The 20,123-nt window shown below is 38.4% G+C and overlaps 3 protein-coding genes and 1 long non-coding RNA gene across 4 annotated transcripts; 3 read left to right on the top strand and 1 right to left on the bottom strand.

The window, feature by feature from the left end:
• Positions 1-4,132: 4,132 nt before the first annotated feature.
• Positions 4,133-6,331, bottom strand: LOC125196365. The gene is made up of 2 exons (XM_048094859.1): positions 5,121-6,331; positions 4,133-4,428 (listed from the first exon to the last, which is right to left on the bottom strand). The coding sequence occupies exons 1-2, from the start codon at positions 6,297-6,299 to the stop codon at positions 4,351-4,353; spliced, it is 1,257 nt and encodes a 418-aa protein (XP_047950816.1). The 5' UTR covers positions 6,300-6,331; the 3' UTR covers positions 4,133-4,350.
• On the top strand, positions 5,957-6,612 carry LOC125196366. Its single transcript, XR_007171884.1, has 2 exons — positions 5,957-6,098; positions 6,325-6,612. It is a non-coding gene; the product is annotated as an uncharacterized LOC125196366 (long non-coding RNA).
• A 2,575-nt stretch (positions 6,613-9,187) lies between these two features.
• On the top strand, positions 9,188-11,949 carry LOC125195056 (protein DETOXIFICATION 22-like). Its single transcript, XM_048093259.1, has 8 exons — positions 9,188-9,442; positions 9,532-10,073; positions 10,157-10,243; positions 10,314-10,370; positions 10,453-10,691; positions 10,774-10,892; positions 11,507-11,593; positions 11,669-11,949. The coding sequence occupies exons 1-8, from the start codon at positions 9,188-9,190 to the stop codon at positions 11,744-11,746; spliced, it is 1,464 nt and encodes a 487-aa protein (XP_047949216.1). The 3' UTR covers positions 11,747-11,949.
• A 5,478-nt stretch (positions 11,950-17,427) lies between these two features.
• LOC125195057 (uncharacterized mitochondrial protein AtMg00810-like) lies at positions 17,428-18,744 on the top strand. The gene has a single exon (XM_048093260.1). It carries the CDS (start codon positions 17,428-17,430, stop codon positions 18,742-18,744), a length of 1,317 nt encoding a protein of 438 aa, XP_047949217.1.
• The last annotated feature ends 1,379 nt before the right edge of the window (positions 18,745-20,123 follow it).

A 20,123-nucleotide genomic window follows, 5' to 3' on the forward strand; every position in this document is an offset into this window, starting at 1 on the left:
CATGACTTTCCATGCAATTTTTAAAGTTGATGGAAAAAACCAAACTTTTGGCAAAGTTCGTGACTTTGAAGCAATTTACCCTTTATTAAATAGCATAGTTATGCCACATGCAGATCGAAGAAGTCCTACTACATTTAGAGCATCTCCAAGGGAAGGGGTAAATGGAGAGGTAAAGAGAAATAACTACTCTATTTATCTCTTCTTTATAAAATTTCATGCTCCAAAGGAAAAGGTATTTGGGGAGGTATTATACCTTCTTTCATTTTGAGAAGGTATCTTTACCTCTTCTTGGAACAGAAGGTAAAAAGTTAGTTATTTTTGTTTGCTAATTTACCTTCTTCCCTTGAAGTCCATTACTTTTTAAGAAGGTATAATTACCTTTTTGAGAAGGTAATGAGAAATATACCTTCTCAACTTACCTTTCTCCCTTGGAGATGCTCTTACTTACAAAAAGAAATATATGCAATATTTACCTGCCTCCGTGGGCCGGGGCTGCGACACCACACAACATATCGACACACAAAAAAAATACTTGTATAAAATATAATTATTGTTAAATTTTTTAAATTCTGATCCTACATCGATTTGGTGATTATCCTAACTTGTCTATATAAGTATGGATAACTCTCTCCTTTAGGAGGTCTTTTAAGGAGCGAGTGATCCAAATAGTTATAAATAAAGCTCGACATCTTTGTGCTGAGTTCCTACTAAAAAGTCATGATCGTGTATCACAACTTTTTCAATTTTCTTTGGTTTTTTCTAGTGGAAATCACATGCCATCTTGTAAGTCAATGCAAAGTGTTTCTCCCCTTCAGACTTGAAAAGTTTCAAGATCCATTATTCCAAAATGATTTGCTAAATACTAGTAGCATACACTCCCTCCTCTGCACCATTTTATTTTAAGGAAAAGACTTCAGTAACTTAGACAACTCGAAATAAAATACTACGATTTAAATAATTTGACACAAATCGAGTACAGTATAAGTTACGATTCTAAGCTTTAATTTAAATCACTTCATAAACATAAAAATATAAATTTTTACTATACACATTTAGGCTAACAATAAATAACGGCAATGGTATATAGAAAAATTCATTTTTAATGCATATAACCGTGTTTGTGGAAATCATAAAACTGAAATATTGTTTTCTCATTAACAACTAATCTCTCATGGACAATTAAAGGTTGTAATCGTGTTTGTGGATTGTCTATTTAAACCCACATTCATATCTGTACGCAAAGAATTATGAGTATCTTAAAGATGGTAATCGAGAGAGGCGGTATTGTTCTTGTGAGCCATTGGAACGCAGAGATATTTTGGAGTAGAGAAAAGTAGGAGAATTGTATTTTCTGTATATTTTTTCATTGTTTACAGCCCCTCAATATATAGGGAGGATTTATCCCTAATTATGGAAAACATATCAATCTATTCTAGGATACAAAATTATTTACGTAATCCTTACCAATCAATTATTCCACAAATCTTTTCCTTCTTCCACTAATTTCTCCTTTAATATCTTTTGACACTCCCCCTCAAGTTGAGCAATGGTATCTCCGATGCTCAACTTGTCTAGAATTTCCTTGAAGACCTTGGGATGAACAGCTTTAGTCAAGATGTCTGCAAGTTGTTCTTCGGATTGCTGCCTTGTTATCACAAAACAATTGACTCTTTCGCATAGGTGGAAAGCCAATCTCTGTTATTAACCCTCTTAGCCAAATGATTTCCATCAACCCGCTTCTGATCCCTCTAAATTCTGCCTCTGCACTGGAGAGCTACCACTTTTTGCTTCTTACTCCTCCAAGTGACTAAGTTCCCTCCAATGAAGGTGAAGTATCCCCCAGTAGACTTTCTATCAACTGGATTACTTGCCCAATCTGCATCCGTATATCCATCGATCTCTAAATCATCCTTTTTGGCTAAAAACACTCCATAGCCAATGGTTCCCTTCAGATATCTCACAATCCTTAAAGCAACATCCATATGGTCAACTTGAGGTCGATGCATAAATTGACTAACTACGCCGACTGCATACGCGATATCAGGTCTGGTATGTGAGAGGTATATGAGCTTCCCTACCAGTCGTTGATACCGTTCCCGGTCCGTAACGTCAGCTCCTTCTTCTATCTTCAATCCATGACTAGGGATCATTGGAGTTTCTGCGGGTTTGCAATCTAACAAACCAGTCTCTGCAAGTAGGTCTAGAACATATTTTTTCTGCCTCAGAAATATTCCATGCTCAGATCTCAATACTTCTATCCCTAGAAAATACTTCAATGCGCCTAAGTCCTTCATCTCAAACTCCTTGAACAAGTTTTCCTCAAGTTGTGGATTTCCTCCACGTCGTCTCCAGTAATGATCATGTCATCAACATAGATGATCAGACATGTCATCTTTCCATCTCGCGTCTTTGTGAAGAGTGTGTGATCCGACAGGCTTTGTTTAAACCCATTTTTGAACATCGCCTGGCAGAATCTTCCGAACCAGATTTTGGGAGACTGCTTCAAACCATACAGTGTCTTTTTGAGGCGACATACTTGTCCAATTCCGAAATCTCCCGAGAGTCTAGGAGGCACTTCCATATATACTTCCTTATCTTTTTCCAATTCACCATGTAGAAAAGCATTTGTAACGTCAAATTGGTGTAGAGGCCAATCTTTGCATGCTGCTACAGAAAGTAGTGCTCGCACAGTGCTTAGTTTGGAAACTGGAGAGAATGTATCTTCATAATCTACTCCATATACCTAAGTGTATCCTTTGGCCACAAGTCTCGCCTTGTATCTCTCGATTGACCCATCTGCACGCCTTTTGATAGTGAATATCCATCGACATCCAACTAGCTTCTTCCCTTTTGGCAATGTACACTTCTCCCATGTCCCATTTTTAATGAGAGCATCGATTTCTTTATTCATGGCATCTCTCCAATGTTTGTGTTTTGAGGCCTCCTCGAATGTCTGTGGAATATCCTCCTCTTCATATAATGCGGCTTCAAACGCGCGAGCCATTTCCGTGAGATGTCCCTGTGCAATATTTGCCACTGCATATTTGGCCTTCCTTCCTTTCCAATCCGGGGAGGGACACCCCTTGTGCTTCTAAGAGGTAATTCATATGGTGTTTTTCTTGTGCTTCCATCTCCATCATTCATGTCAGGACTAGTGTTTTCCACAAAAACATTATCCATATCTGAATTGTTTACCTGGGACATCGAAGAGGGGGTTGACGGTTGAGTAGTGTCACCTAGCTCTACATTCTGTTCCATGGGAGAAGACGGCCCGGCGTTGCCACTGCTTTCCTCTATTGGATCGACTTCTGTGACAGGACATGACTTAGACTCCGATTCTCCCCCTGACTTGTTTCTCCTCTCACTAGGCATAGGTAGCCAATGTAGTAGGTCACTAGTTGGATTTTGGTCCAGTTTCTCCCCCTGACCACTAGATTGGCTATAGAAGTATTCCCCTTCTACAAAGTCACAATTCATGGTTGTGTGCACGTGGCCTGTAGTTGGATCGTAGCACCGATACCCTTTCTGATTCTTTCCATAACCCAAAAGAACGCATTTAAGGGCACATGGGGAAAATTTGGTGCGTTCATGTTTAGGAATATGGACAAAGACTGAGCACCCAAAAACTCTGGGTTCTAGAGAGAGAGAAGATGGCATTTCGAAATGTTTAGAGAAAATATCTAGTGGTGATTTGAAGTCTAAAATTCCAGTGGGTAGACGGTTCATAAGGTATACTGAAGTGGCTATGGCCTCGGGCAAGAAGGTTCTTGGCACTTTGGATTCGAGTAAGAGGGCTCTAGTAATTTCAAGGATATACCTGTTTTTTCTCTCTGCTACCCCGTTTTGCTCTGTAGTGTAGGCACAAGAAGTTTGATGAACTAGACCGTTTTGTCTAAAAAAAGCTTGCATTTTTCCATTGACGAACTCACCCCCATTATCTGACCTAAGGATTCAGATTTTTTGGTTATACTGAGTGTGGATAAGGGAGTAAAAATCAGTGAATTTTTCAAACACATCGGATTTATTTTTTAAGAAATATACCCAAGTCATACGTGAATAATCATCTACAAATAACAGTAAATAACGAAATCCCTGTCCCCCAGTAATTGGTGCAGGACCCCACACATCAGAATGAATCAAAGCAAAAGGATCTTTCATTCTAGTATTGTTCAACTTAAAAGAATGTCTGTGGCTTTTGGCCAATAAACAAGTTTCACAATGAAAGGAATGCATAGAATTAACTAACTTAGGATAAAGTAGGCGAAGATATCCTATGGACGGGTGCCCTAACCGACGATGCCAAAGCCACACCTGCCTGTCAGTCTGTCCGTGAGTCAGCATTGCGACACTCTATTGGGCTATCTCGTCCACATAGTACAGTCCGCTTCGCTCAGTGCCACGCCCAACTATCATCCCCGTCTTGATATCCTGCAACATACAAAATCGTGGTTGCATTAGTAGTTTGCAATTCAGTTCCTTAGTCACATGACTAATGGATAAAAGTTTATGTGATAACGACGCGACATAAAGACAGTTAGACAAGCATAAGGTGGGTGAAATATTAATGGTTCCTGCCCCTTGGACCGGCGCTAGGTCCCCGCTGGCTGTTTGGACATGGGTTTTGGTAGATTTTGTGATGGCTAAGAAGTCTGAGGCATCAAAAGACATTGTGTCGGTGGCCCCACAATCAAATATCCATTGAGTGTCCTTGGTATCTGATTGAGAAATAGATGAACATGCTAAGGCTTCGAAGATATTTGTGCATGGGATTGACGGTTGATGTTCGGGAGTTTTTGTTGTTGGGGTTGCAATTTGCAAAGTTTTGGCAGTATTGGGGTCAGACTGAAATTTATAAGAGTTCTGGGGTTGATTTTGAGGTGGATGGGTATGAGGGGGTCGAATCTGGTATTTGTGGTTTTTTATGGGTGGATGTGAAATAGGATGGGGTTCAATGTGGAATTTTTGGAAATTAGAGGGTGAAATGTGGGATTGGTGAAAATTTGGAGAATTTAACGCAAAAATTACTCCCTCCTTCTCAACCCTAGCGCCGCTGCCGTCCTTTCCACGGGGACTCACCGCCGCCTCCTCCTTGTCGGTGATGAGAATCTCCGATTTATTACCTTCAGACCACGTCCTTGCCACTGAAACGGATTCCATAGCTTTCTTTTCGTCTGCTCTGTCTCCATTCGCGATTGGGAAACGATGCTGCCCGCCGTCGATCCTTCAGCGTTGGCAGCTCGTTCTCCGACCGCCACAGCTGCTCTCCCTCCATTGCCGCCTCTATTAGTACCTCGGTTCTGACGAGCCTTTTTCATGTCTTCCCACCATTCGGGAAAACCATGGATGTGGAAGCAGGTGTCCCGCGTGTGCTTTTTTCCTCCACAATGGCTGCACGTGAGTTTGAGCTTGTCCTCATCCCGACGGTTCGTCGGGAATTTGGGTGGTAGCAGCGGTGGGTTTTTTGACTTGCTATTGGACCTGCTCCGATCGAAGGTTCCGAGGCCTGTGGCTATTCCAGATTCCTTGAGCTCGGCTTTGATAAGCTTGTCATTGACGGCTTCGCGGCGTACAATTCCATATGTGGCCCGAACAGAGGGAAGGGGATCTTTATTCAAAATCTCCCTCTTTATCTGATCGTACCGTTCATCGAGAGCCCACAAAAATTGGTATACTCTATGCCTTTGAGTATTCTGATTATATTTTTCGATGGTCGATGGGGTATCCATTGGGTTAGGATCTCTACGGTCTATTGATAGCCATAAATCTTGGAATTTCTGCCACAAAGCTTCCAGCGTCATGTTTCCCTGTTTCATTCCGTAAGCTTGTCGATGAAGATCTGAAACTTGAAAGGGGTCTGCTCCGCTGTCGTATGTGGTGGCGAGTGCATCCCATAAGTCTCCTGCTGTCTTGTATTGTGAGACTTCGTTTACGAGGCTTGTCTCGATGTTGTTTATAATCCAATTAAAGCAACAATGGTCTCGTTGCTGCCATATTGGATACATTGGATCGGTGATTGACGGGGGGTCTGAAACTCCAGAGATGTGAGAGGTCAGACCCTTTCCGCCGATAGCTCTTTCCATCAGGGTTACCCATACGTGGTAATTGTCTCCGTCAAGTTTGGTTGTCACGGTTACATCTCCCAACGACTCTAGTTTCTGGGATGGTTTGGATTGAGGGATTGGTGTTGGTGTTGTGGGGTTTGTTATCAATCGCATAAGTTCTGCGAATTGAGAGGCTGAAAAACTAATAGGGCTTTGGTTTGTATTTGAGTTGGTTTCATTCTCGTCAGTATCTGACATTGTGAGTTGCTGATTTCTTTTGCAGGTTTAGAAAGGTTGGGAAAGGTATCTCTGGGATGGTGGTGATATTTTTCTAAATTCCAAACAAGAACCAACCTGCTCTGATACCATCTTAAAGATGGTAAACGAGAGAGGCGGTATTGTTCTTGTGAGCCATTGGAACGCAGAGATATTTTGGAGCAGAGAAAAGTAGGAGAATTGTATTTTCTGTATATTTTTTCATTGTTTACAGCCCCTCAATATATAGGGAGGATTTATCCCTAATTATGGAAAACATATCAATCTATTCTAGGATACAAAATTATTTACGTAATCCTTACCAATCAATTATTCCACAAATCTTTTCCTTCTTCCACTAATGTCTCCTTTAATATCTTTTGACAGAGTATCCTCTTTCACAATTCCTTCAAACTTCTTGTTATTCATTTGTTTCCTGATTTCGTCCTACATTTTCACTACTCATTCTTATAATAACATGTCTTCGCCATCAAGAAATATTGTTGCTTAAACTCAAGCATCATGAGTTGATCTGAAACTCTTCTCTTTCAACTAGTATTTGAAAGTCTTACCAATCTTGGTTATCTAAGTTTGGGGTCAAATTCATTTTTTGGTAACATTTGCCGCTCTCTTTTTGCTCTCTCTTTCTTCATTATTGGAACTTGATCTTAGTGATTTAATGGCACTTTTCAACACGACTCGATTCTCTTAGCTTGTCTGGAAATAAATTGAGTGAAATAAATTTTATGTGCATGTTTTTATCTTAAAGTTTGTGGGTTGTACAATATAATGAAACTATGTATTTGAATTTTGTTTTTAAGTTCTTGTATTCGATTATTCTTGGTTTCGTTATTTCTTTCGATGAATATTATTTACTCCGTATGAATACAGACCATGAAAGGAAGCAATCATGGATCATACAAATGAGAGCAGTGAATTTAAATTCAAATTCCAGAACCCTAGTGCTTCAAATTTATTCAACAGCCAATCATTCAAGTTGAAAAAGCATAAGAAGAAAATCTTACTTCTATATATAATGGCACACTTGGTGAATTTCCTTGATAACTCAGCAAGATGAGGATAATCAAATAGGGCAGAAGACTGGTAAAAAGAAAGAAGGAAATTGACTATCAAAAAAGGGATAAATGGGGATTCGTATATTTTTCCTTTTTGTGCCATTTTATGAGTCAAGGATGATGGGCTTTTACTTCAAAAAGATAAATATAAATAATGCTTTCATGGCACAAGTTTTAATAACGGTTAAATAAATAGGAAAATATGACTCTTAATATAGGACGGAGAGATTAGAGAATATTTGGTAAGTGGGATGTCTCATTTACTTGCACTATATTTGGCATTGAGACCTAAATTCCACTAACATTTTATTATAAAATTAATTATAAAATTAATATAGGAGTATAAAAATAGGACTCGTGCAGTCACGGTTGCAGGTGGGGCCGTAGAAACCGTGGTGTTTCCGCATTTCACTAATTTTTTTTTTATTCATATCGATCAAATATGAGACATTTAATCATGGATGATTTAATCATGGATGACATAAAAAAATGACATGAAAATAGGAATATATTGATTATAACTTATGAATTCCGCCGTAATTCAAAATACTCATGTTGGATCTGTTAAAATGAAAAAAATCTCAATTGTGCGACGTAATCATTGAATTAATTTTTTATTTTTTTTTGGGAATTTCGAGGGGGGAGGGTTGTAATTTGAAACTTGTACGCCAAAGTGTCAAGGACATCATAATGAGAAGTGAGAACCTAATAATATAGTACTCCACGAATTAAACATTACTTGACCTTGAGTCCTTGACATCTTAGTGAATCACATTCAAATAGTATATTATAAGAAAATAAAAATAGTAACACCTCGGAGATGGCACTTAGAAAAGATTGTAACATCTTCCCTGGTCACAAGTTACTTGAGTTGTATTTTATTTTTAGATATCTCAAATTATTTGAGTCAATTCCTTTTATAACTAAAAACAAAACATTTCATTTCACTTATTTTATTATCTCTCTCTTTTTTGTCTTTCCAACTTTACTTTCTATTAAACATAACTTTCTTAAATCTCGTGCCGAAAAGAAACAAATCAAGTAACAAGGGACGGAGAGTATTTGAATTGTTTCTTCTAGATGATATGCATGACTGTTTCCTTTTGAGAGTTGTAAATCAAAAACTGTGACAGGCTAAGTCACAAGCGAGATGCACGTTTTGTTGTTTTTTACTCCCTCCGTCCACAAAAAATAGATCACTTTTGCCATTTTGGGACGTCCACAAAAAATAGATCACTTTCTAAAAATGGAAAGTTTATCTCTCATATTTTTCCTACTTTTTCTTCTCTCTCATACTTTATTCACTTTTTCTATCCTCTCTCTTACTTTACCTACTTTTTGTCCCTATCTCTCTTACTTTACCAATTCTACATTAAAACTCGTGACGAACAACAATAGATTTATTGTTTGTGGACGGATGGAGTATCTTTTACCAATTCCTATATATATCATATACTATATAGCTTGCGTGCGTTCAACAGCAAAAGAATACATGGAGAAAAGAAGTAGAAGACATTAGAGGTGTCAGGTGAGTCCATTTCAATCTTCATTAAAACATGAGGTCTTCTCTTCAATTTTTAATGGAGTCCATGTACATTTTACAACATATTATTTTTTGTGTTGATTCAAGCAACTTCATGCATATGTTGAATTTGAACTAAAAAATGAGATCCTTGTTGGTTGTTTGTTTAATTTGCTCTGGCTTGCAAAATAGGTTTAAACTCTGATCTAACTCGAGCTCTACTTCCGATTTCTTCTCTTTGACAAGTGAAAAAACGCCTGAATATTGTAGTCCGAGAATTTGGCCAGCATCAAATGGAAGGTGACATGTATGAAAATCTGTTAGAAGTCGACGAAGGCAAAACCGAGTCTTTGTCATCTGCGTGGGATAAGATATGGAGTGAGACCAAGCAAATGTGGATTGTTGCTGGTCCAGCTATCTTAGTACCCTTTTCAACATTTGGAATAATTGTAATCAGCCAAGCTTTTATTGGCCAAATAGATTCCACAGAGCTTGCTGCTTATTCCCTCGTCTACACCGTCATCTTCAGATTTGTCCTTGGCCTGCAGGCACACACCCTTTAGTCATATCCAAATTTTGCAAACAATGTGTGGAGAATTCATCTGATTTTTTTTTGCTTATAACATGGATTATGCAGTTTGGCATGGTTACCGGGGTGGGGACGCTGTGTGGGCAAGCGTTTGGCGCCAAACTGTATCATAAGCTAGGCGTATATCTCCAGCAGTCGTGCATTATATCGCTAGGTGTCACAGCCCTGATGACACCGCTGTTCGTATTTGCTGCTCCAATTCTGAAGGCATTAGGCCAGGATCATAACATTGCAGATATGGCAGGAAAGTATTCTCCTTGGTTCGTGGCTGTTGCGTTTTTATACGCTGTGATGTACAGCTGCAACGCGTTCCTTCAGTCGCAGAGCAAGAACTTTGTTGTCTCGTTCTATGCAGTGCTATCGCTGGTAGTGCACGTCTTCCTCTCTTGGCTTCTGTCTGTGAAGTTGAGGTACGGTGTTATTGGTGTTATGGTGTCTACTGTTATGGCGTTTCTTATTCCGAATATAGGCCAGATTGTGTACATCATGCGCGGGGGTTGCCAAGAAACGTGGAGAGGCTTCACAGCCTCAGCGTTCAAGGATCTTGGACGGACAACCAGGCTTGCGATATCATCTGGTGTGATGATCTGGTTAGATCTCTTTTTTGCTATATATCCTCATATTTGAATGAATACTAATTGTTTTTGTTGCTTCGTTTTTTTTGTATCGGTAGCCTTGAATTCTGTTACAGCACGATACTAATTCCTCTGACCGGAAACATGGGAAATGCAGAGGTCACAATTGATGCTCTTTCTATCTGGTATGGTTTCTGTTCGCCTCTCGTGTTTGTTGGTTTCATCTTTGTGATTTCTAATGACATGTTTGTGCAGCCTTAACATCAGCGGATGGGCTATGATGATATCGGTCGGTTTTATGGCATCAACAAGGTACTAATTCTAGCCCTTCCCAGACAAGAGCAATTGTTTCTTTTGATTTCCCAAACTTACCATATATATCATGCTTTTCAAGTGTACGTGTCTCGAACGAGCTGGGAAGGAGGGATGGTAAGGCGGCAAAGTTGTCGATTATGGTGGCAGTTGGGACATCATTCTCCATTGGATTGGTGGTGTGTGTATTTTTCGTGGTGTTTAGGGAGAATGCGGCTTACTTGTTCACCAACAATGAGGAAGTGGCCAAGGCCGTTGCTCGTCTGTCTCCACTCCTGGTGCTTTTACTGCTCTTGAACAGCGTTCAGCCGGTTCTATCAGGCGAGCCATCTCAGCTAAGCATATACAGATATGATAAAACCAGTGGCTTTTATAACAGAAGAGAAGATGATTTTTTGTGTAGGTTTTGCTAATGGAACAGGGCAGCAAGGCATAGTGGCGTATGTGAATTTAGCTTCATATTACTTGATTGGATTACCTTTAGGAATCCTTCTTGGTTATGTCTTCAACCTGGAAGTTGAGGTGAGTTTCTTGGAGTTAAATTACAGTTATTTAGTTTAAGGGTAGGTACATACGGTACCCGTACCAAAAATTCAGTATGAGAAAAAATCGTACTTTTATCTTACCGAATCATGGTATACTGAATTTTCGGTATTAACCAATTTCAATAGCGTTACTGTACCACCTTTTAAGTATTTCGTATAGAAATTCGGTATGCCAGAATTTTACGACATGTCGGATCTCGGTACACCATACTAAAATACCGTTGTACCAAATTTATACTCTTAAATATATAAGTGTATTATATTTTTACAATAATATTAAAGTCTTAGAAATATATCATATATAATATATACGTTTATTTTATATATATATATATATATATATATATATATATCCGTAGTTGTTATATATTGTGCATGCAAAATAGATTACTATATATATTTGGCATGTACCGGAAATTCTGATGTCTACCATAATTTCCGTATATCACAGTATATGAAAATTGATTCTGTTATCGCATAGAATCTTACGATATGTAATGGTACCATACCAAAAATTTAATTTTTACGATATATATTTTATGCGATATTTCAATATTCTTTCACATCCTAATTAAGTTAATGTGTTTGTAGGGCGTGTGGATAGGGATCATAAGTGGAACGGCTGTTCAAACTGCGATACTTGTTTTGATGACTTGCATGGCCGACTGGAATAAACAGGTACTCATCAATTTTATTTTTCCTATAATTTTTTCGTATATAAATAGTTTCATGTACTCCATATCTTCGTTGCAGATTTCACTAGCTCAGAAACGGATCAGCCCTCCTTCTGCGGAAGACGAGACTACACACCATTCCACCAATCCACACTAACGGATAACTATATCAAATTGAATTTTTAATAAGAACATTTATTTCGTTTAAATTAAATTGAATGTTTGTGTAAATATCTATTTAAATTATGTTGAGTAAACTTCACGATCTCCCGAATTTACCGGATCTTGCCCAAAACCATGTAAATTTGTATTACTCCGTATACTATTTCGAGTAGATGCAAATGGATAGTTTTATGTTTTTTTTTTGTTCTAATATAATACTCCCTATACATATGGAGTGATCAATTGCTAACTTATCATTTAATTGCTAACTACAATTAATTTAAGGCCATAAGATTTTAGGCCACGTGTAATTTTTATTTTTATTAATAAAATTAAAGATAAAAAAAACTCTAAATTAGGGTTTTGGATGACAATGTCAATATAGTGTTTCGAAAATATCAACACAATGCTTTGAGAATGTCAACACAATGCTTTAAGAATGTTAACCCATTGCTTATATTGACATTCTACATGTATTATATTGACATATTGTATATAGTATATTGACATTTCTGCTGTACGAAAAAATTTAAAAAATTTGAATTTTTTTTCGAATTTTGACGTCGGAACATATGCATGTAGGATATCGTTGGAATCCTTATGAAATTATCTTTAATTTGATACTATATGTTAACCTTGCTGATATAAAGCAAGCTAAGGAGGAGAAGATTCAAGCCAGCTGGAAAGATGTGCTTCTAGGACCACTTCCAATGAAGTTGGATAAGAGAAAAGAGATGCAGCGCGTGGCATATTCTTGCATCGTGTTGAATTGCTATTGATTGATAATTGTAGTTTGTTGGAGTACTCTGCTTTTAGATTCCTTTTTGATAGGTTATATATATAGCCATAGAGTTATCTGTAACTCATTCTGAATTTCATCTTTAATAAAAAATATCCACTTTCAGCTATCATCTTCTTTTCCTTTACTTTCATGGCTTCCGCTCATAACCTATTATGGTATCAGAGCCTAGGTTGATCCTAGGTTCTGACCTTTCTTTTTTTTTTCTTTTTCATTTCTACAACAGAGTTATATTCAATGGCTGAAAGCGATGGCTCCAATGTTGAGGAAAATTCTCCCTTCTCATCGCCAATACCGGTCCTGTCTCAAACGCATCCGATAGCTGTCAAGCTTACGGAGATCAATTATTTGATCTGGAAACAACAGATCATGTCCACAATTCGAGCATTTGATCTCGAACCCTTTCTCTTCGAGGAACAGGTTGTGCCACCTCGACTGATAGCTACTGAAGAAACTTCCCAGCTGAAGATGAATCCAGTGTATTTGCCATGGAAAAGGCAAGATCAGTTACTAGCCTCATGGCTACAATCTTCACTCACAGAGAGTATTTTGGGGCTTGTGGTTGGCCTCACTACCAGCAAGCAGATCTGGAAGGCCTTGGAAACCAGCTTTGCAAGTCAATCCAAAGCCAAAATGATGCAGTACAAAATGCAGCTGCAATCAGTGAAGAAGGATACTCTGCCTATGATAGAGTATCTAGGAAAAATTAAAAAATATTGTGACCTTCTTGCTGCTGTTGGTTGCAAAGTTTCAGAAGATGATCAGATTCTTCATGCTCTCAATGGACTTGGTGGAGAGTATGATCCTGCGATTGTGGCTGTTACAGCTAGAGCTGATGGCTGAACTATGCAAGAGGTAACTTCTTTACTTCTTAGCTTTGAATCTAGGTTGGAGGTTTCTAAGCCCACTAAGCTGAACATGGAGGGATCTGTGCCCTCTTTGCATTTGGCTCAAACAACTGGTTATAATAGAGAAGGGGGAATACAGCAGAATCATCGAGGAAACCAAAATTTCCCCAATAGAAATGATGGCAGAGGTAGAGGAAATGGCTATAGGGGTGGCAGATCTGGTGGTAGAGGAAGATCTGGAAATAGGCTTGTTTGCCAACTCTGTGAAAAACCAGGTCATACTGCAAGCCGTTGTTGGTATCGTTTTGAACAAGCATTCATGCCTCCACCACAAAATTCCAACAACAGGACCTTCCATCAGCAGGGATCCTATCAGCAGCAAGGATCCCATCAGCAGCAAGGATCTTATCAGCCAATGCCCTCTGCCAATGTTGCTCAGACCAGGGGATCTTCTAGTTTTGGGACTCCATCTGAATATGCTTCTGATGTCTCCTCATCCACTTCATGGTATCCGGATTCTGGAGCAACTCACCATGTGTCAAATGATCTTTCAAACTTGAATAATGTCTCAGAATATCATGGAGGTACATCTCTTCATCTTGGTGATGATTTTGGCATTGATATTGCACACATTGGTGATGCTACTGTTATTTCTACTTTAAACTCTCATTCCTCAAGACCCCTTCTCCTTAGCAATCTTTTACATGTTCCTAAAGTCTCCAAAAATCTTCTAAGTGTGTCTCACTTTGCTAAAGACAATCATGTCTTTTTTGAATTTCACCCTACCTTTTGTCTTGTGAGAGATCAGGATTCCAAGGAGGTCATACTCAGGGGCATCCTTGACAATGGGCTCTACAAATTTCTCTTCAACAAGGTTCCTGCCAATGCTTTCCCTACTTCAATCAAGGCCAAGCCAGTTTCGGCCATTGCTTGTTCATCTGCTGCTTCACTTTCTTTTTGTACTAAGTCTGATAGTTTAGAACTTTGGCACCAAAGGCTTGGACATTGTGCCTTGCCTATTGTCAAAAGAACTCTATTAGATTGTAAAATTCCCTTTTCATCAATGAAATCAGATTTTGTTTGTCACTCTTGTAGTGTCTCTAAAAGCCATAGACTGCCATACTCCCATTCTCAATCTCAATACAATTCTCCTCTTGAGTTGATTCATTCAGACCTATGGGGGCCAGCTCCCGTTACTTCCAGAAATGGATTTAAGTACTATGTAAATTTTATTGATCATTGTAGCCGTTTCACTTGGATATATATGCTCAAATCAAAAGATGAACTCCTCTCTGTTTTTAAACACTTCAAATGCCTTGCTGAAACACAATTTAACTCCAAGCTTAAAGCACTTCAAAGTGATTTGGGGGGTGAATATAGAGGCCTAACTAGCTTTTTGCAATCTGAGGGTGTCCATCATAGAGGCATGTCCATATACACCTCAACAAAATGGTCTAGCTGAAAGGAAGCATAGACATATTGTTGAAACAGGTCTCTCTCTTCTTTCACAATCTGGTTTGCCTGCTGCCTTTTGGGATGATTCATTTGTTACTGCTGTGTATCTTATAAACAGAATTCCCTCCCAAACTCTCTCCTTTGCCTCTCCCTATGAAATCTTATACAAATCCAAGCCCAACTACCTTGCACTTAAACCTTTTGGCTGCCTCTGCTACCCTCACATCAGACATCTCACCAAATCAAAATTGGAATTCAGGTCCTGATTCTGCTACATTTCTGGGATATAGCCCCTCTCACAAAGGTTACAAAGCCATGTTAACTTCTGGAAAAATCATCATTACTAGGGATATTGTTTTCCATGAAACTGTATTCCCTCATAAAGCCACTTCTCAATCACCATCTTCTGTATCTTTTGATTCACCTCACACTAGTTCTTCAATTACTCCATTTTTCTCTCCTCCTCCAGCCCCTACCATAATCTCTTCACCACCTTCTCCCTCACTTATTACCCCATCATCTCCACTTCATCACCATACCCCTTCATCTCCAAACTTACCTACTGATCATGCTCCGATTTCTGCTCCCTCTGAGTCTCCATCGGGTACATCAGATTCTACTCTCTCTCCTGCTCATGACTCCCCTGCTGTTATTTCAAATCGCCATCACATGGTCACTAGAGCCAAACATGGAATCTTTAAACCCAAGGCTTTAGCTATAGCTGCCTCTTCCTCTGATGCAAAGGATGATCTTCATCTCATTATACCATGCTCAGCTAAATTTGCTCTTGCAATACCTGTTTGGAGATGTGCTATGACTAAGGAGTTTCTTGCACTCTTGAGAAATAAAACTTGGACTCTTACTTATCTTCCTCCCGGCAAGAATTTGATTGGTTCAACTTGGGTTTTTCGTTTGAAGAAGCATGCTGATGGATCTATTGCTAGGCATAAAGCAAGATTAGTTGCTCAAGGATTTTCTCAAGAAGCAGGCCTTGATTTTCTTGAGACATTCAGCCCTGTGGTTAAGCCTAATACCATCCGTTTAATGCTTAGCATTGCTGTAACTTCAGGTTGGTTGATACGCCCGGATTTTGCACTGTTTTAAGGCCATTATTTGGTCCGTTTTTGTTATCAAAATCACTCTACATGTCCATTATTTGCATATTCTATACATTTTGGTATTTTGACGTGTTTTGTGAGAAATGTGCATATTTGAGCCGAAAAGGGGAGTAAAAACGCATAGTCGGGAAATGGAGTCGAGACGGCGACCGGCGACCGCCGTGAAGTTGTATGGCGACCGCCGGCGCCCGGCGGTCAGAGCTATGTGGCGGCCCGCCTCGGAAATTTACGCTAGGAGAAGAGTCTCGCCCGGCGACCGCCGGAGGACATGTGGCGGTCCGCCACCGAAGGGTCAGAGAGTCTCGGACTCCAACGCGGCGACCGCCGGCCAAGGTGCGGCGGCCCGCCGGAGAAAGGCGGCGAATCCGACCAGCCCTAGATTTGCTCCAAGATTTACCAAACTTTGAAGATCTTTTCCTTCTATGATGAGGAATAATCTTCCCCTATAAATAGGACCTCAAGCTTCATCAAAAAGAGTTTTTTCACACAACAAGAACACATTCATAGAGAAAGAGAGTGACTACTTGCAACATTCATAGAGATCAAAAGCTAGAGTACTTCAATTGTGCAAGGAGTTGGAGAAGGATTTCAAGAACATCAAGAACGACAAGGATTCAACCTACGGGTTTTATTTGCTTTAGTTTTATGTTCAAATTGTTTTCCCTTCAATCTATGTTTTTAGTTTATTCAGTCATGTGTAACTAAACTCATAGGATTCTAGGGATGTGTTAGTAGCAACTTTGGTTATACAATTCCGTTTTCTATTTAATATCCGTTTTGTTTTTACTTTGTTTCTTCCCTAAGTTAATCATGATGCTTCATAATTGAGTGACACAATTATGTATGATTCAATACAACTTGCTTCATAACTGTGACAGAGTTCTAGCGAGTTAGATCCACTTAGTAGACACTACAGTTAGCTTCCTTTAAAACGGCACTTTGTTAATTGAGAGTGAGGACTTTTCAAGGGTCTTAGGAGCTTTTTGGAGTTACGTGTTAGGATTGACAACCCTAATGTTAGTAATCAACGTTTGTATCGCATGAGCATAAGCTAGGTGACTCGTCCTTTCAAAGTATTAACTGTGCTAGGGTATTGTAGTTTGGAATTTGTATAACCATAAAAGTGAAAGCACATCCCTGGAATTCCCCTTATCTCTATACTTTTCTCTCCGTGATTTGCTTGCATTTAGTTGTTTACTGTTTTTAATATTTACTGTTTTCAAAAGTTTCCAAAAATTCTTGTTTCTCCAGATAGTAATTGAGTTCTAGTAGAAGATAGACACTTTGTGTACATCTTCCCCGTGTTCGATACCCGGTACTAACCTTTTGCTATACTATACCTACTCTGTATACTTGCAGGTATTTATAGTGCAAATAAAAAGTGCATCATTGGTCCATTAAGCATGTTGATGTTAACAATGCCTTCCTCAATGGTGATCTTGAGGAAGAGATATATATGAGGCAGCCTCCTGGCTTCGAGCAAGGTGCACCCGGCATGGTTTGTAAGCTAAACAAGGCTTTATATGGGCTTAAGCAAGCCTCACGTTCCTGGTATCTCACTATCCAGTCAGCACTGTTTGATCTTGGTTTCACTCAATTTAAGGCTGATCATTCTCTATTCATCCGAAAATCCAAGATTGAAACTATCTATCTACTGATCTATGTAGATGATATGTTGATCATGGGCATCTCATCCTCTGGAATTGCTAAGGTAATTGCTCAGCTTAATAAAAAGTTTTCCTTGAAGGATTTAGGGGAAGTGAAGCACTTTCTTGGTGTTGAAGTCTCCAAAACTTCTGGTGGACTTCACCTTTCTCAAGCTGCATATATTGTTGAGCTGCTAAACAAAGTAAAAATGTCAGAAGCTAAGCCTTGTCCTACACCTATGGTCTCTGATCTCAAACTTAGCAAGGTGGAAGGGGAACCAACCATTGATGGAAAGCTTTATAGAAGTGTTGTTGGTTCATTGCAATATGCAACAATCACAAGACCTGAACTTAGCTTTTCAGTCAACAAAGTAAGTCAATACATGGCTTGCCCTCTAGATACTCATTGGAGAGCTGTTAAGAGAATTCTTAGGTACCTCAGTGGCACTATTGACTATGGTTTACATGTTAAGGCTTCAAATTTCAAAATCTCTGGTTTTTCTGACTCGGATTGGGCATCTGACATTGATGATAGGAGATCAACCACTGGTTATTGTGTGTATTTTGGCGATAATTTGATCTCTTGGTGTGCCAAAAAGCAAAAGGTCGTGTCGAGGTCTAGCACTGAGGCAGAATATAGAAGCTTAGCCCACACCGTGTCTGAGATTACATGGATTACATCATTGTTGCAGGAGCTTGAAATACCAATGCAGACACCTCCTGTGGTTTGGGTGGATAATTTAAGCACTATTGCCTTAGCCTCCAATCCTATACTTCACTCTAGAGCTAAGCATATTGAGCTGGACATCCACTTTGTTCGAGACAAGGTAGCTGCAAAGGAAATAGATCTCAGACATGTTCCTTCACTTGATCAGGTTGCTGACATACTAACCAAGCCACTCAGTCTCCAATTCTTCACGAGGCTCAGAAACAAGTTAGGAGTTTGTTCTCTCGCCTCCCTCGAATTGAGGGGAAGTGTTAACCTTGTTGACATAAAGCAAGCTAAGGAGGAGAAGATTCAAGCCAGCTGGAAAGATGTGCTTCTAGGACCACTTCCAATGAAGTTGGATAAGAGAAAAGAGATGCAGCACGTGGCATGTGGTCCTGCTATTCTTGCATCGTGTTGAATTGCTATTGATTGATAATTGTAGTTTGTTGGAGTACTCTGCTTTTAGATTCCTTTTTGATAGGTTATATATATAGCCATAGAGTTATCTGTAACTCATTCTGAATTTCATCTTTAATCAAAAATATCCACTTTCAGCTATCATCTTCTTTTCCTTTACTTTCATGGCTTCCGCTCATAACCTATTACTATATGTTATATGAATTTAAAGTTTTGGGATTTCATTTAAAAGTTAGTTATAACTAAACATGTAGTTAATTGACATTAATACCCTTATTGATATTTTTTGGAATTAATCCTATGGTCTTATTGACGTTTTTTGTTGATCGTATTGACATTTAGGGATTAATGATCTAAGCCTTTAATTTGAATATCTTATGGCTATTATTTAGTTATAGTTAGCAATTAAGTCATAAGTTAGCAATATAACACTCCCCCTATATATTATGTTGATGTTATACTTTGTATCACTATGAATTGAAATCATTACTTTTATTTGTAGCTGTTGTAAAATAAAATTAAGCTTTGAAGTTGGAGAAAATTATTATTCATAATAATGAATTATATAATCATAATAACTTATTATTAATTTAAACAAAAATTAAGAGTTAGAAATAGTTGTAACTCGTAATTCACTAGTATAATTTACCCTAATTAACAAAATTCCAAAATAAATTACACGAGAAACACGATGACTGTACCGGTAAGCACATTGTTCCGAAAATAAATAACCAAAACTACCCAATTTTTGAATTTGATTAATAGCCATTTTTTGCTGCGTTTTGTGTAATTTTCCAAAATATCTAGACTATAATACTCCCTCAGTTCTATAGTAATGGAGACGTTTCTTTTTGACACAGAGATTAAGAAAAATTGTGTTAAGTGAGTTAAGTAAAGAGAGAATAAAGTAGAAAATGAAAAAAATGTAGAAAGATGAAGAGAGAAAAAAGTAAGCAAGAGTAAAGTAGGTGTGGAAAAATATGTTGACTTTTAATGAAAAGGGAAATGACTCTATTACTATGGAACGTACCAAAATGGTAAAATGACTCTATTAATATAAAACGGAGGAGTATTAAATTAAGTCCTAAGTCAGAGATTCACTAAGATTCTATTTTTTTAATAAAAAATCAATAATAAAAACAAATATTTACTTTTCTCTGACAATCCCCTTTCACCAACCTCATGCACGTGATATTTTTGTAATTAAAGGCTACATTAACAATCTACCAAACATTACAGAGGCAGAAACTATTTGATCTCTTATAGCAATGTTTTTTTTTTCTTTGTATGTATTAAATGCAATGACTTTTAGATGAATAAATTATACAACTACTCCTTATCCATTTATTACTTGCAACAAAATGCACCCCATCGAGTTGA

The sequence above is a fragment of the Salvia hispanica genome, chromosome 6 (genome assembly GCF_023119035.1).
Source record: "Salvia hispanica cultivar TCC Black 2014 chromosome 6, UniMelb_Shisp_WGS_1.0, whole genome shotgun sequence".
Taxonomy (NCBI): Eukaryota; Viridiplantae; Streptophyta; class Magnoliopsida; order Lamiales; family Lamiaceae; genus Salvia; species Salvia hispanica.

Coding starts and splice junctions, on each gene's coding strand:
- LOC125196365 (XM_048094859.1), bottom strand. CDS start 6,299: ATGTCAGATACTGACGAGAATGAAACCAACTCAAATACAAACCAAAGC. Junction 4,429..5,120: donor GGCAAGGACGTGGTCTGAAG/GTAATAAATCGG, acceptor TGTATGTTGCAG/GATATCAAGACGGGGATGAT.
- LOC125195056 (XM_048093259.1), top strand. CDS start 9,188: ATGGAAGGTGACATGTATGAAAATCTGTTAGAAGTCGACGAAGGCAAA. Junction 10,074..10,156: donor TCATCTGGTGTGATGATCTG/GTTAGATCTCTT, acceptor TTGTATCGGTAG/CCTTGAATTCTGTTACAGCA. Junction 10,244..10,313: donor ATTGATGCTCTTTCTATCTG/GTATGGTTTCTG, acceptor ATGTTTGTGCAG/CCTTAACATCAGCGGATGGG.
- LOC125195057 (XM_048093260.1), top strand. CDS start 17,428: ATGAGGCAGCCTCCTGGCTTCGAGCAAGGTGCACCCGGCATGGTTTGT.